This window comes from Tachyglossus aculeatus, chromosome 2 (genome assembly GCF_015852505.1).
Source record: "Tachyglossus aculeatus isolate mTacAcu1 chromosome 2, mTacAcu1.pri, whole genome shotgun sequence".
NCBI lineage: Eukaryota > Metazoa > Chordata > Mammalia > Monotremata > Tachyglossidae > Tachyglossus > Tachyglossus aculeatus.
Genome location: NC_052067.1, coordinates 5,113,491 through 5,127,858, shown reverse-complemented (window position 1 = coordinate 5,127,858; position 14,368 = coordinate 5,113,491). Strand labels below are relative to the sequence as shown.

The 14,368-nt window shown below is 46.3% G+C and overlaps 1 protein-coding gene across 1 annotated transcript in view; it reads left to right on the top strand.

Moving 5' to 3' along the window:
• The window catches only part of THSD7A (thrombospondin type 1 domain containing 7A), a 329,576-nt gene that overhangs the window by 159,640 nt on the left and 155,568 nt on the right, over positions 1–14,368 (top strand). Inside the window, exons 5-6 of the mRNA XM_038770315.1 lie at positions 7,379–7,534; positions 10,888–11,100. Of these exons, the coding sequence (XP_038626243.1) occupies positions 7,379–7,534; positions 10,888–11,100 (369 nt within the window). The remainder of the gene's footprint in view (positions 1–7,378; positions 7,535–10,887; positions 11,101–14,368) is intronic.

Genomic DNA, 14,368 nt, shown 5'->3' with positions numbered 1-14,368 from the left:
TTATTATTGTTAATTTTACAGATGAGGTAACTGAGGCCCAGAGAAGTGGCCACCCTTCAGGTCAGAAGCTTCCTGGGGGCTGGACCGCCAATCAAAGACCTTCCTGATTCAGAGACGTGGTCCAAAATGATCCTCTCTGCCTGTGAAATTCTGCTCAGAACAGGGCCATCAACATAGCCAAAGCTACTCATCTTTGCCCCATCCCGATAATAACAATAACAATAATAATGAGTAATAATAATAACAAAAATAATAATTGTAAGAGGTGCTTAGTGCTTACCGAATAATAAGAAGAAGAAAAAAAAGAAGAAGAATTGCAGTATTTGTGCCAGGGACAGTACTAAGCAGTGGGGTGAGTAGAAGCAAATCGGGTTGGACACAGTCTCTGTCCCATGCCCCGCAGCACCTGTATATATGTATATATGTTTGTACATATTTATTACTCTATTTATTTATTTATTTATTTTACTTGTGCATATCTATTCTATTTATTTTATTTTGTTAGTATGTTTGGTTTTGTTCTCTGTCTCCCCCTTTTAGACTGTGAGCCCAATGTTGGGTAGGGACTGCCTCTATATGTTGCCAATTTGTACTTCCCAAGCGCTTAGTACAGTGCTCTGCACATAGTAAGCACTCAATAAATATGATTGATTGATTGATTGATTGATTGAGGTAAATGAGGCACAGAGAAGTGAAGCGACCAAGGTCACACAGCAGACAGGTGCAGAGCCTTCTGACTCCCAAGCTTGTGCTCAACCCATTATGCCATGCTGCTTCTCAGCACTGTGCTAAGTGCTGAGGTTGATTCAAGCTGATGAGGTCAGACATGATCCCTGTCTCACATGGGATTTACAGTCGAAATGGGAGAGGGAACAGATATTAGATCTCCGTTTTACAAATGAGAATATTGGGGCCCAGAGAATCAATCAGTCAATCTGTCAATTGTATCACTGTACTCATTGCCTTGGAGAGTACACCACAATAGCACGGAAACATTCCCTGCCCACAACAAGTTTACAGGGGGGAGACAGAAATTAATATAAATGAACAAATTATGGCTATAAACATAAGTGTTGTGCGGCTGGAATGGGGGTAGTGAACAGAGGGAGCAAGTCAGGGTGATGCAGAAGAGAGCAGGAAAAGAGGAAATGAGGGTTTAGTCGGGGAAGGCCTCTTAGAGAAGTGAAGTGCCTCTTAGAGAAGTGAAGTGACTTGCCCGAGGTCACGCAACAGGAAGAAGGTGGAGTCAGGATTAGAACCCAGGTTCTTTAATCAATCAATCAATCATATTTATTGAGCGCTTACTGTATGCATAGCACTGTACGAAGCACTTGGGAAGTACAAGTTGGCAACATATAGAGACAGTCCCTACCCAACAGTGGGTTCACAGTCTAAAAACTCCCAGGCTGATCGTCTTTCCACTGGGCCACCCTGATCGATGCCTCCGGAACTGCTCTGGCTTTATCCTGAACCAAACATCCTGAATTGGAAAATTGCAGGAAATTGAAGGTCTCCTAATTGGCCACTAATAATAATAATAATAATGATGGCATTTCTTAAGCGTTTACTATGTGCAAAGCCCTGTTCTAAGCTCTGGGGAGGTCACAGGGTGACCAGGTTGTCCCACGGGGTCTCACAATCTTAATCCCCATTTTCCAGATTAGGGAACTGAGGCACAGAGAAGTGAAGTGACTTGCCCAAAGTCACACAGCTGACAATTGGCAGAGCCGGGATTCAAACCCAGGACCTCTGACTCCAAAGCCCGTGGTCTTTCCACTGAGCCACGCTGCTTCTCTAATTAGAAGAGCGCAACGTTATTTTCATGACGGTATTCTTTAAGCGTTTGCTGTGTGTGAAGCACTGTTCAGCTCACTCTAAAATTCCGATTGGGAGATTACTTTTTCATGCTACTAATCGATCAGTTAGTATTCATTGAACTCCTACTGTGTGCAGAGCACTGTACTAAGCACTTGGTAGATTATTCATTCAATCGCATTTATTGAGCACTTACTGTGTGCAGAGCACTGTACTAAGTGCTTACAATATAAGAGAGTTGACAGACATAGTCACTGCTCACGCTTATAGTCTAGAGAGGGAGATTCATTCATTCATTCAATTCATTCCATCATATTCTTTGAGCGCTTACTGTGTGCAGAGCACTGTACTAAGCGCTTGGAAAGTACGATTCAGCAGTAAAGAGAGACAATCCCTGCCCACACCGGGCTCACAGTCTAGAATGGGGGAGACAGACATCAAAACCATTTGCAGATCTGCATATGAATTATATGGGGCTGAGGTGGGGTGAAATGCATAGTCAGTCAGTTCCTTGTATTTATTGAGCGATTACCATGTTTGGAGCGTTGTACTAAGCACTGGGGAGAGTACAAAACAATGGTAAATAGACACATTCCCTGCCCACGACGAGCTTACAGTCTGGAGATGAGTTGACAGAATAGAAAGGCGATGCAGAAAGGAGCAGGGAGCAGGGGAAATGTGGGCTTAATCCGAGAAGGCCTCCTTATCACTATGTCAATCAATTATATTTAATCAATCGATCGTATTTATTGAGCCCTTACTGTGTGCAAAGCACTGAATCAATCAATCAATCAATCGTATTTATTGAGCGCTTACTATGTGCAGAGCACTGTACTAAGCGCTTGGGAAGTACAAATTGGCAACACATAGAGACAGTCCCTACCCAACAGTGGGCTCACAGTCTAAAAGGGGGAGACAGAGAACAGAACCAAACATACCAACAAAATAAAATAAATAGGATAGAAATGTACAAGTAAAATAAATAAATAAATAAATAAATAGAGTAATAAATATGTACAACCATATATACATATATGCAGGTGCTGTGGGGAAGGGAAGGAGGTAAGATGGGGGGATGGAGAGGGGGACGAGGGGGAGAGGAAGGAAGGGGCTCAGTCTGGGAAGGCCTCCTGGAGGAGGTGAGCTCTCAGCAGGGCCTTCACTGAACTAAACGCTTGGGAGAGAGTCCAATAGAACAGTATCAGAGAAACATTCCCTGCCCACAGTGAGTTTACAGGAGAAACAGCTTGACTTAGTGGAAAGAGCCCGTGCTTGGGAGTCAGAGGATCTGGGTTCTAATGCCGTCTCTGCCACTTAATAATAATAATAATAATAATAATAATAATGGCATTTATTAAGCACTTACCATGTGCAAAGCACTGTTCTAAGCACTGGGGAAGTTACAAAGTGATCAGGTTGTGCCACGTGGGGCTCACAGTCTTAATCCCCATTTTACAGATGAGGTAACTGAGGCCCAGAGAAGTGAAGTGACTTGCCCAAAGTCACACAGCTGACAATTGGTGGAGCCAGAATTTGAACCCATGACTTCTGACTCCAAAGCCCGGGCTCTTTCCACTGAGCCACGCTGCTTCACTTGTCTGCTGTGTGACCTTGGGCAAGCCACTTCACTTCTCTGTGCCTCAGTTACCTCATCTGCAAAATGGGAATTAAGACTGTGAGCCCCACGTGGGGCAACGTGACTGCCTTGTATCTACACCAGTGCTTAGAACAGTGCTTGGTACATAGTAAGCGCTTAACGAACGCCATCATTATTATTATTATTAATATTACATTCTAGAGGATTAGACTGTGAGCCCACTGTTGGGTAGGGACTGTCTCTATATGTTGCCAACTTGGACTTCCCAAGCGCTTAGTACAGTGCTCTGCACACAGTAAGCGCTCAATAAATACGATTCATGATGATGATGATGATGATTGCATGTCCCAAAATGGTGCAATTCCCCCCTAAGAAGATTCATCTGTATGTGTTTGCTCATTAAGGCCGAGCCGGCTGATGTTTTATGTCAAGATTCAGAAAACTAGACGCCCATCAGCTCTCCGTGTTCGCCTTCGACCCCGAGCCAACTCTTCGCTCTCCTAGAGAGTGATAAAATTCATCTTTTCGAAACAGTGCGTGGGCTAAGCGCATTAGCCGCTAAGCGAGTTACAGAAGGGCAGATTTATTTGGACCACGGCGGAGAAGGAAAATTAAAATTTGCCCGGGAGGCAGTAGGAAAACCAATCTCGGGAGAAGTCGATTTCTGAACGACTGAGTCCCGGAATTGATGAGGGTTCGCAGTTTGACATCAACTCCCTGACCGGAGGGAGTTGGCTCGGTGGAAGATTAAAAGCTGCGATTACTTAAGGGGGAATCAGTGTGTCTGTGTGTCTGTGTCTGTGTGTGTGTTAGTGCATGTGTGGGTGTGTGTTTGCCATAATAAAAATAATAATGATGGCATTTGTTAAGCGCTTACCACGTGCAAAGCACTGTTCTAAGCCCTGAGGAGGTTACAAGGTGATCAGGCTGTCCCACGGGGGGCTCACAGTCTTCATCCCCATTTTACAGATGAGGGAACTGAGGCCTAGAGGAGTTAAGTGACTTTCCCAAAGTCACACAGCTGACAAGTGGCGGAGCCGGGATTTGAACCCGTAATAATAATGATGGCATTTATTAAGTGCTTACTATGTGCAAAGCACTGTTCAAAGCGCTGGGGAGGATACAAGGTGATCAGGTTGTCCCACTGGGGGCTCACAGTCTTCATCCCCATTTTACAGATGAGGGAACTGAGGCCCAGAGGAGTTAAGTGACTTGCCCAAAGTCACACAGCTGACAAGTGGCGGAGCCGGCATTTGAACCCGTAATAATAATGATGGCATTTGTTAAGTGCTTACTATGTGCAAAGCACTGTTCAAAGCGCTGGGGAGGTTACAAGGTGATCAGGTTGTCCCACGGGGGGCTCACAGTCTTCATCCCCATTTTATAGATGAGGGAACTGAGGCCCAGAGGAGTTAAGTGACTTGCCCAAAGTCACACAGCTGACAAGTGGCGGAGCCGGGATTTGAACTCATAATAATAATGATGGCATTTGTTAAGCGCTTATTATGTGCAAAGCACTGGTCTAAGCGCTGGGGAGGTTACAAGGTGATCAGGCTGTCCCACGGGGGGCTCACAGTCTTAATCCCCATTTTACAGATGAGGGAACTGAGGCCCAGAGGAGTTAAGTGACTTGCCCAAAGTCACACAGCTGACAAGTGGCGGAGCCGGGATTTGAACCCATAATAATAATGATGGCATTTGTTAAGTGCTTACTATGTGCAAAGCACTGTTCTAAGCACTGAGGAGGTTACAAGGTGATCAGGTTGTCCCACGGGGGGCTCACAGTCTTCATCCCCATTTTACAGATGAGGGAACTGAGGCCCAGAGGAGTTAAGTGACTTGCCCAAAGTCACACAGCTGACAAGTGGCGGAGGCGGGATTTGAACCCATAATAATAATGATGGCATTTGTTAAGTGCTTACTATGTGCAAAGCACTGTTCTAAGCGCTGGGGAGGTTACAAGGTGATCAGGTTGTCCCACAGCTCACAGGCTGTGGTGAGGAAAGAGCCTGAAAAACTCCTCAGTCGACAGGCAAAGTGTCATCAGTTATTTTGGACGTCCCAAGTGCTCAGCATTCATTCATCCATTCATTCAATCGTATTTATTGAGCGCTTACTGTGTGCAGAGCACTGTACTAAGCGCTTGGGAAGTCCAACTTGGCAACATCTAGAGACGGTCCTTACCCGACAGCGGGCTCACAGTCTGGAAGGGGGAGATAGACAACAAAACAAAGCATATTAACAAAATAAAATATATAGAATAAATATGTACAAATAAAATAAATAAATAAATAGAGTAATAAATCCGTACAAACATATATACATATATACAGGTGCTGTGGGGGGGAGGAAGGAGGTAAGGTGGGGGGGATGGGGAGGGTGCAGAGAAGCAGTGTGACCTAATGGCTAGAGCCCGGGCCTGAGAGTCAGCAGGATCTGGGTTCTAATCCTGGCTCCGCCACTTGCCTGCTGCGTGACCTTGGGCAAGTCACTTCACTTCTCTGGGACTCAGTTCCCTAACGCTTAGAACAGTGCCCAGCGCTTAGAACAGTGCCTAGTGCCTAGAACAGTGCCCAGCACTTAGAACAGTGCTTTGCACCTGGTAAGCGCATAACAAATGCCATCATTATTATTATTATTATTGCCTGGAAAATGGGGATTAAGATAGTGAGTCGCGTGTGGGACAGGAACTGTGTCCAACCCTATTACTTTGTATAATAACTATGGTATTTGTACCATATTGATCAATATTTAATAATGATGGCATTTATTAAGCACTTACTATGTGCAAATAATATTTGTATCTATTCCAGTTCATAGTACAGTGCCTAGCACACAGTAAGTGCTTACTAAATACCACAGTTATTATAATTATTACCACACAAGTGGACACTCAGAACGTGCTACTATTCCTACTGTTTTAATCCCGGCTCCACCACATGTCTGCTCTGTGACCTTGGGCAAGTCACTTCACTTCTCTGAGCCTCAGTTTCCTCATCTGGAAAATGGGGATTAAGCGTGTGAGCCCCATGTGGGACAGGGACTGTGTCCAAACTGTTTGGTTTGTATTTTCCCTTGTACGGAACCAAGACGTTGAGGCTGTTTGGCAAAGAAGAGAAGCAGCGTGGCTCAGTGGAAAGAGCCCGGGCTTTGGAGTCAGAGGTCTTGGGTTCAAATCCTAGCTCCACCGAGTGTAAGCTGTGTGACTTTGGGCAACTCACTTAACTTCTCTGGGCCTCAGTTCCCTCGTCTGTAAAATGGGGACGAAGACTGTGAGCCCCCGTGGGACAACCTGGTCACCTTTTAACCTCCCCAGTGCTTAGACCAGTGCTTTGCACATAGTAATAATAATAATAATAATAATAACAATAATGGTATTTTTAAGCACTTACTATGTGCAAAGCACTGTAAGCGCTTAATAAATGCCATTATTATTATTATTATTATTATCATTATTATCATTATTATTATTAAATCGTAGGGCTTCCCTCAGCCTAACCTTCTGATTCCATTCCCGGTGCCCCATCCATCCGATTCCTTTCTGGGTGGAACACCTCCCTTTTTTCATTTCATTCATTCAGTCGTATTTACTGAGCGCTTACCGTGTGCAGAGCACTGGACTAAGTGCTTGGGAAGTCCGAGTTGGCAACATATAGAGACGGTCCCTACCCAACAGTGGGCTCACAGTCTAGAAGGGGGAGACAGACAACAAAACAAAACATATTAACAAAACAAAATGAATAGAATTTGTACAAGTAAAATAAATAAATAAATAGAGTGGCTCGTGGCGGGCAGGGAATGTGTCCGTTTATGGTTCTGTCGTCCTCTCCCAAGCGCTCAGTCCAGGGCTCTGCACACGGTAAGTGCTCGATAAATAGGATCGAGGGAATGAAGGAACGAACCAACGAATTCCCGCCGCTTTCCCATGGAGCCTTCACGGGAGCCGTGTCGGTTCTCTCCCCTCAGCGTCCAAGCCGGTGGATTGGAAGTTATGCACGGAAGCTCCTCCCAACACCACTCAACTGTGTCACATCCCTTGTCCGGTGGAGTGCGAGGTGTCCGCGTGGTCAGCCTGGGGGCCCTGTGCCTTTGAAAACTGTGAGGACCAGCAAGGCAAGAAAGGTAGGTGAGCGGGAAAGGCCGGGCGTTTGTGAAGCGGTGGATGGGGCGCGTTATGGGCGGTGGGCTTCTGCGTCATTTCCCGGGATTGGTCAGTGGTGTTTACCGAGTGCTTACTGTGTGCACAGCACTGGACTAGAGAAGCACCTTGGCCTAGTGGGTAGCGTGAGGGCCTGGGGGACAGAATAATAATAATCATAATAATAATAATAATGATGGCAACTTGTACTTCCCAAGCGCTCAGTACAGTGCTCTGCACACAGTAAGCACTCAATAAATATGATTGATTGATGGTATTTGTTAAGCGGTTACTATGTGCAAAGCAATGTTTTAAGCGCTGGGGTAGATACAAGGTGATCAGGTTGTCCCACATGGGGCTCACAGTCTTCATCCCCATTTTACAGATGAGGTAACTGAGGCCCAGAGAAGTGAAGTGACTTGCCCAGAGTCACACAGCTGACAAGTGGTGGAGCCCCATGCGATTAGAACCCATCAGACAGAAGGAACCGGCTTCTAATCCCGACTCCACCACTTGTCTGCCGTGTGATCCTGGGCCAGTCACATCATTCATTCATTCATTCATTCAATCGTATTTATTGAGCGCTTACTGTGTGCAGAACACTGTACTAAGCACTTGGGAAGTACAAGTTGGCAGCATATAGAGATGGTCCCTACCCAACAGCGGGCTTACAGTCTAGAAGGGGGAGAAAGAAGGGGGAGAGGCCCACTTCTCTGGGCCTCCGTTACCTCCTGTGTAAAATGGGGATTAAGACGTGGGACAGGGACTCCATCCAAATCTGATTTGCTCGTATCCATCCCAGCGTTTAGTACAGTGCCCAGCACATAGTAAGCACTTAACAAATACCATAAAAAAGGGGGCAAAGGGGCCCAACTTCTCTGTGCCACCTCATCCGTAAAATGGGGATTAAGATTGTGAGCCCCAGGTGGGACAATCTGATCACCTTGTATCCTCCCAGCGCTTAGAACAGTGCTTTGCACATAGTAAGCGCTTAACAAATACCATCATTATTATCATTATTATGGATATCTTCATCCAGGCCTTGGAGGATTCTGACTTCTCTCCCTCCATCTCCAAGGAAAGATGAAGGAAAGATTTCCTTCTTCCAAAGGACCGCGGCCGACCCCAATGGTGTAAACACGGCCCCTAGAATAATGGCATTTGTTAAGCACTTACTATGTGCAGAGCACTGTTCTAAGCGCTGGGGGGGATACAAGATGATCGAGTTGTCCCACGTGGGGCTCACAGTCTTAATCCCCATTTTACAGATGAGGTAACTGAGGCACAGAGAAGTTAAGTGACTTGCCCAAAGTCACACAGCTGACAAGCGGCAGAGCTGGGATTAGAACCCATGACCTGTGACTCCAAAGGCCGAGCTCTTTCCACTGAGCCACGCTGCTTCTCTACACTCCGGGCTCCTTGCGGGAAGGAAATGTGTCTGTTTATTGTTCATTCATTCATTCATTCAATCGTATTTATTGAGCGCTTACTGTGTGCGGAGCACTGTACTAAGCGCTTGGGAAGTACAAATCGGCAACACATAAAGACAGTCCCTACCCAACAACGGGCTCACAGTCTAGAAGGGGGAGACACACAACAAAACAAGTAGACAGGTGTCAGTATTATCAGAATAAATCGGCAACACATAGAGACATCCCTACCCAACAACAGGCTCACTGTCTAGAAGGGGGAGACACACAACAAAACAAGTAGACAGGTGTCAATACTATCAAAATAAATCGGCAACACATAGAGACAGTCCCTACCCAACAACGGGCTCACAGTCTAGAAGGGGGAGACACACAACAAAACAAGTAGAGAGGTGTCAATACTATCAAAATAAATCGGCAACACATAGAGACAGTCCCTACCCAACAACGGGCTCACAGTCTAGAAGGGGAAGACACACAACAAAACAAGTAGACAGGTGTCAATACTATCAGAATAAATGGGCAACACATAGAGACAGTCCCTATGCAACAATGGGCTCACAGTCTAGAAGGGGGAGACACACAACAAAATAAGTAGACAGGTGTCAATACTATCAGAATAAATCGGCAACACATAGAGACATCCCTACCCAACAACAGGCTCACAGTCTAGAAGGGGGAGACACACGACAAAACAAGTAGACAGGTGTCAGTACTATCAGAATAAATCGGCAACACACAGAGACAGTCCCTACCCAACAACGGGCTCACAGTCTAGAAGGGGGAGACACGCAACAAAACAAGTAGACAGGTGTCAATACTATCAGAATAAATGGGCAACACATAGAGACAGTCCCTACCCAACAACGGGCTCACAGTCTAGAAGGGGGAGACACACAACAAAACAAGTAGACAGGTGTCAATACTATCAGAATAAATCGGCAACACATAGAGACGGTCCCTACCCAACAACGGGCTCACAGTCTAGAAGGGGGAGACACACGACAAAACAAGTAGACAGGTGTCAATACTATCAGAATAAATCGGCAACACATAGAGACAGTCCCTACCCAACAACGGGCTCAGTCTAGAAGGGGGAGACACACAACAGAACGAGTAGACAGGTGTCAATACTATCAGAATAAATCGGCAACACATAGAGACAGTCCCTACCCAACAATGGGCTCACAGTCTAGAAGGGGGAGACACGCAACAAAACAAGTAGACAGGTGTCAATACTATCAGAATAAATCGGCAACACATAGAGACAGTCCCTACCCAACAACGGGCTCACAGTCTAGAAGGGGGAGACACACAACAGAACGAGTAGACAGGTGTCAATACTATCAGAATAAATGCGCAACACATAGAGACAGTCCCTACCCAACAACGGGCTCACAGTCTAGAAGGGGGAGACACACAACAAAACAAGTAGACAGGTGTCAATACTATCAGAATAAATCGGCAACACATAGAGACGTCCCTACCCAACAACAGGCTCACAGTCTAGAAGGGGGAGACACACAACAAAACAAGTAGACAGGTGTCAATACTATCAGAATAAATCGGCAACACATAGAGACAGTCCCTACGCAACAACGGGCTCACAGTCTAGAAGGGGGAGACACACAACAAAATAAGTAGACACGTGTCAATACTATCAGAATAAAGAGAATGATAGCTGTATACTACATCATTACTGTATACACAAAACATCATTACATGCAGAAGCAGCGTGGCTCAATGGAAAGAGCCCGGGATGGGAGTCGTTGCATCGTCCTCTCCCAAGCGTTTAGTACGGCGCTCTTCACACGCTAGGCGCTCAATAAATCCGAGAGAATGAACCAATGTAGAGAGGACTGTGGGGATCAGGCCAGTGATGGTCCTTTGGTGTGTGTCCGGCCCAGGTTTCAAGCTGAGGAAGCGACGGGTGAGCCCGGAGCCGGCCGGCGTGGCCGGCGGGGCGGGCAGTTGCCCCCACGCGCTGGAGGCCATCCCCTGCGAGGAGCCCACCTGCTATGACTGGCGAGGCGGGCGGTGGGGGCCCTGCCAGCCGGACCACGGACGCCCCTGCGGACCCGGGACCCAGGTTCAAGAGGTCGTCTGCGTCAACAGCGACGGTAAGATCGAGGGGACCGCGGGAAGGGTTGGGACAAGCGGCGTGGCTCAGTGGAAGGAGCCCGGGCTTTGGAGTCGGAGGTCACGGCTTCTAATCCCGACTCCGCCGATTGTCAGCTGGGTGACTTCGGGCCGGTCACTTCACTTCTCTGGGCCTCAGTTACCTCATCTGGAAAATGGGGATTAAGACTGCGAGCCCCACGTGGGACAACCTGATCACCTTGTAATCTCCCCAGCGCTTAGAACAGTGCTTTGCACATAATAAGCGCTTAATAAATGCCATCAAAAAAAAAAAGGGGGGAGGCCAGCGGGGCCTACCCCTCACAGACCCTCTGATTGTCGGTGGCTCGGGCGGTCAGCCTGACCTCCCCTTTACACCCTCACCGAGGGCTAGCTTTTTGGAGGGGGAAAGAAGCCCCTTTCAGTCCAGCCCCTCATTCATTCATTCATTCATTCAATCACATTTATTGAGCACTTACTGTGTGCTGAGCACTGTACTAAGCGCTTGGGAAGTACAAGTTGACAACAGATAGAGATTTGTCTCCACCAAAACCAACCATAAGGAGCATTTTCCAGTAGAAGAATCCTTTCCAAAATAATGTAAATTGGCTCATCTAAATCAAGTGTCTACACTCTAGACTGTAAACTTGTTCTGGGCAGGGAATGTGTCTGCCGACTCTGTCATTCATTCAGTCATATTTATTGAGTGCTTACTGTGTGCAGGGCACTGTACTAAGCGCTTGGGAAGTACAAGTTGACGACAGATAGAGATTTGTCTCCACCAAAACCAACCATAAGGAGCATTTTCCAGTAGAAGAATCCTTTCCAAAATAATGTAAATTAGCTCATCTAAATCAAGTGTCTACACTCCAGACTGTAAACTTGTTCTGGGCAGGGAATGTGTCTGCCGACTCTGTCATTCATTCAATCATATTTATTGAGTGCTTACTGTGTGCAGGGCACTGTACTAAGCGCTTGGGAAGTACAAGTTGACGGCAGATAGAGATTTGTCTCCACCAAAACCAACCATAAGGAGCATTTTCCAGTAGAAGAATCCTTTCCAAAATAATGTAAATTAGCTCATCTAACTCAAGCGTCTACACTCTAGACTGTAAACTTGTTGTTGGCGGGGAATGTGTTTACTGACTCTGTCATTCATTCAGTCGTATTTATTGAGCGCTCACTGTGTGCAGAGCACTGTACTAAGCGCTTGGGAAGTACAAGTTGACAACAGATAGAGATTTGTCTCCACCAAAACCAACCATAAGGAGCACTTTCCAGTAGAAGAATCCTTTCCAAAATAATGTAAATTAGCTCATCTAAATCAAGTGTCTACCCTCTAGACTGTAAACTCGTTGTGGGCAGGGAATGTGTCTACCGACTCTGTCATTCAGTCAATCATATTTATTGAGCACTTACTGTGTGCAGGGCACTGTACTAAGCGCTTGGGAAGTACAAGTCAACAACAGATAGAGACGGTCCCTACCCAAAACAGGTTCCCAGTCTAGAAGGGGGAGACAGACAACAAAACAACACATGTAGACAGGTGTCAAAATCGTCAGAACAAATAAAATTAAAGCTAGATACACGTCATTAACAAAATAAATGGAATAGTAAATATGTACAAGTAGAATAAATAGAGTAATAAATCTGTACAAACATATATACAGGTGCTGTGGGGAGGGGAAGGAGGTGGGGCAGGGGGTGGGGAGGAGGAGAGGAAAAAGGGGGCTCAGTGTGGGAAGGCTTCCTGGAGGAGGTGAGCTCTCAGTAGGGCTTTGAAGGGAGGAAGAGAGCTCGCTTGGCGGATGCGTGGAGGGAAGGCATTCCAGGCCAGGGGGAGGACGTGGGCCGGGGGTTGACGGTGGGACAGGCGAGAACGAGGCCCAGTGAGGAGGTTAGTAGCAGCAAAGGAGTGGAGGGTGCGGGCTCAGCTAGAGAAGGAGAGAAGGGAGGTGAGGTAGGAGGGGGCCAGGGGATGGACAGCTTTGAAGCCGAGAGAGAGGAGTTTTTGCTTTATATTTTCAAAGTAGCATAATGACTCTAGGTTTTTTTTAAAAAATGATGCTTACTGGAGTTCTGTGTAATTATCTACATGTTTATAGTTTTCATCTTTCATCTATATGTATATATGTTTGTACGTATTTTTTTTACTCTATTTATTTATTTATTTTATTTGTACATATCTATTCTATTTATTTTATTTTGTTAGTATGTTTGGTTTTGTTCTCTGTCTCCCCCTTTTAGACTGTGAGCCCACTGTTGGGTAGGGACTGTCTCTATATGTTGCCAATCTGTACTTCCCAAGCGCTTAGTACAGTGCTCTGCACATAGTAAGCGCTCAATAAATACGATTGATGATGATGATGATGATGATCTTGGGAAAATTTTATAGTCTGAAAATATAACGAAATCGGTGGTTTTTGTAAATGGTCTTCTCCAGGCGCAATCCTGAGGCAGCGTCTGTTTTCAGAGCCCATTAGAGAGTGCGCCTGTTAGAATCCATAAACCCCTGAGGAAGAGCAGGCGGCTGGTGAATAATTCATTCATTCATTCACTCAGTCGTATTTATTGAGTGCTTACTGTGTGCAGAGCACTGTACTAAGCGCTTGGGAAGTACAAGTTGGCAACATATAGAGACGGTCCCTACCCAACAGTGGGCTCACCGTCTAGAAATAGTGATGATGGTATTTGTTAAGCACTTACTATGTGCTAAGCACTGTTCTTGGTGAAGCGAAGTGAGGCGGGAAACAGCGGGGAGGAAGAAGAGGGAGATGATGGAGAAGGGGTGTCGGGGTTTCTTGTGAGAAAAATCTCCCTCCAGGATGAGGCGGGGAAGCGGTTGTCCTGGTGACTAGAGCACAGGCCTTGGAGTCAGAAGGACCTGAGTCCTAATTCCAGCCCCTCCACTTGTCGGCAGGGTGGCCTTGGGTGAGTCACTTCACTTCTCTGAGCCTCAGTTACCTGACCTGTCAAATGGGGAGTAAGAGTGTGAGCCCCATGTGGGACATGGACTGTGTCCAACCTGATTTGCTTGTATCTATCCCAACGCTTAGAACGGTGCTTGACACATAGTAAGTGCTTAACAGATGCCATCGTCATTATTTTGAGCTGCTCTTGCAAGCGCTTAGTACAGTGCTCTGCACACAGTAAGCGCTCAATAAATACGATTGATGATTCACTGTAAACCAGCGGTATTTAGGGAGAAGCAGCATGGCCTAGTAGATTGAGCATGCGCTTGGAAGTCAGATCATGGGTTCTAAATCCCAC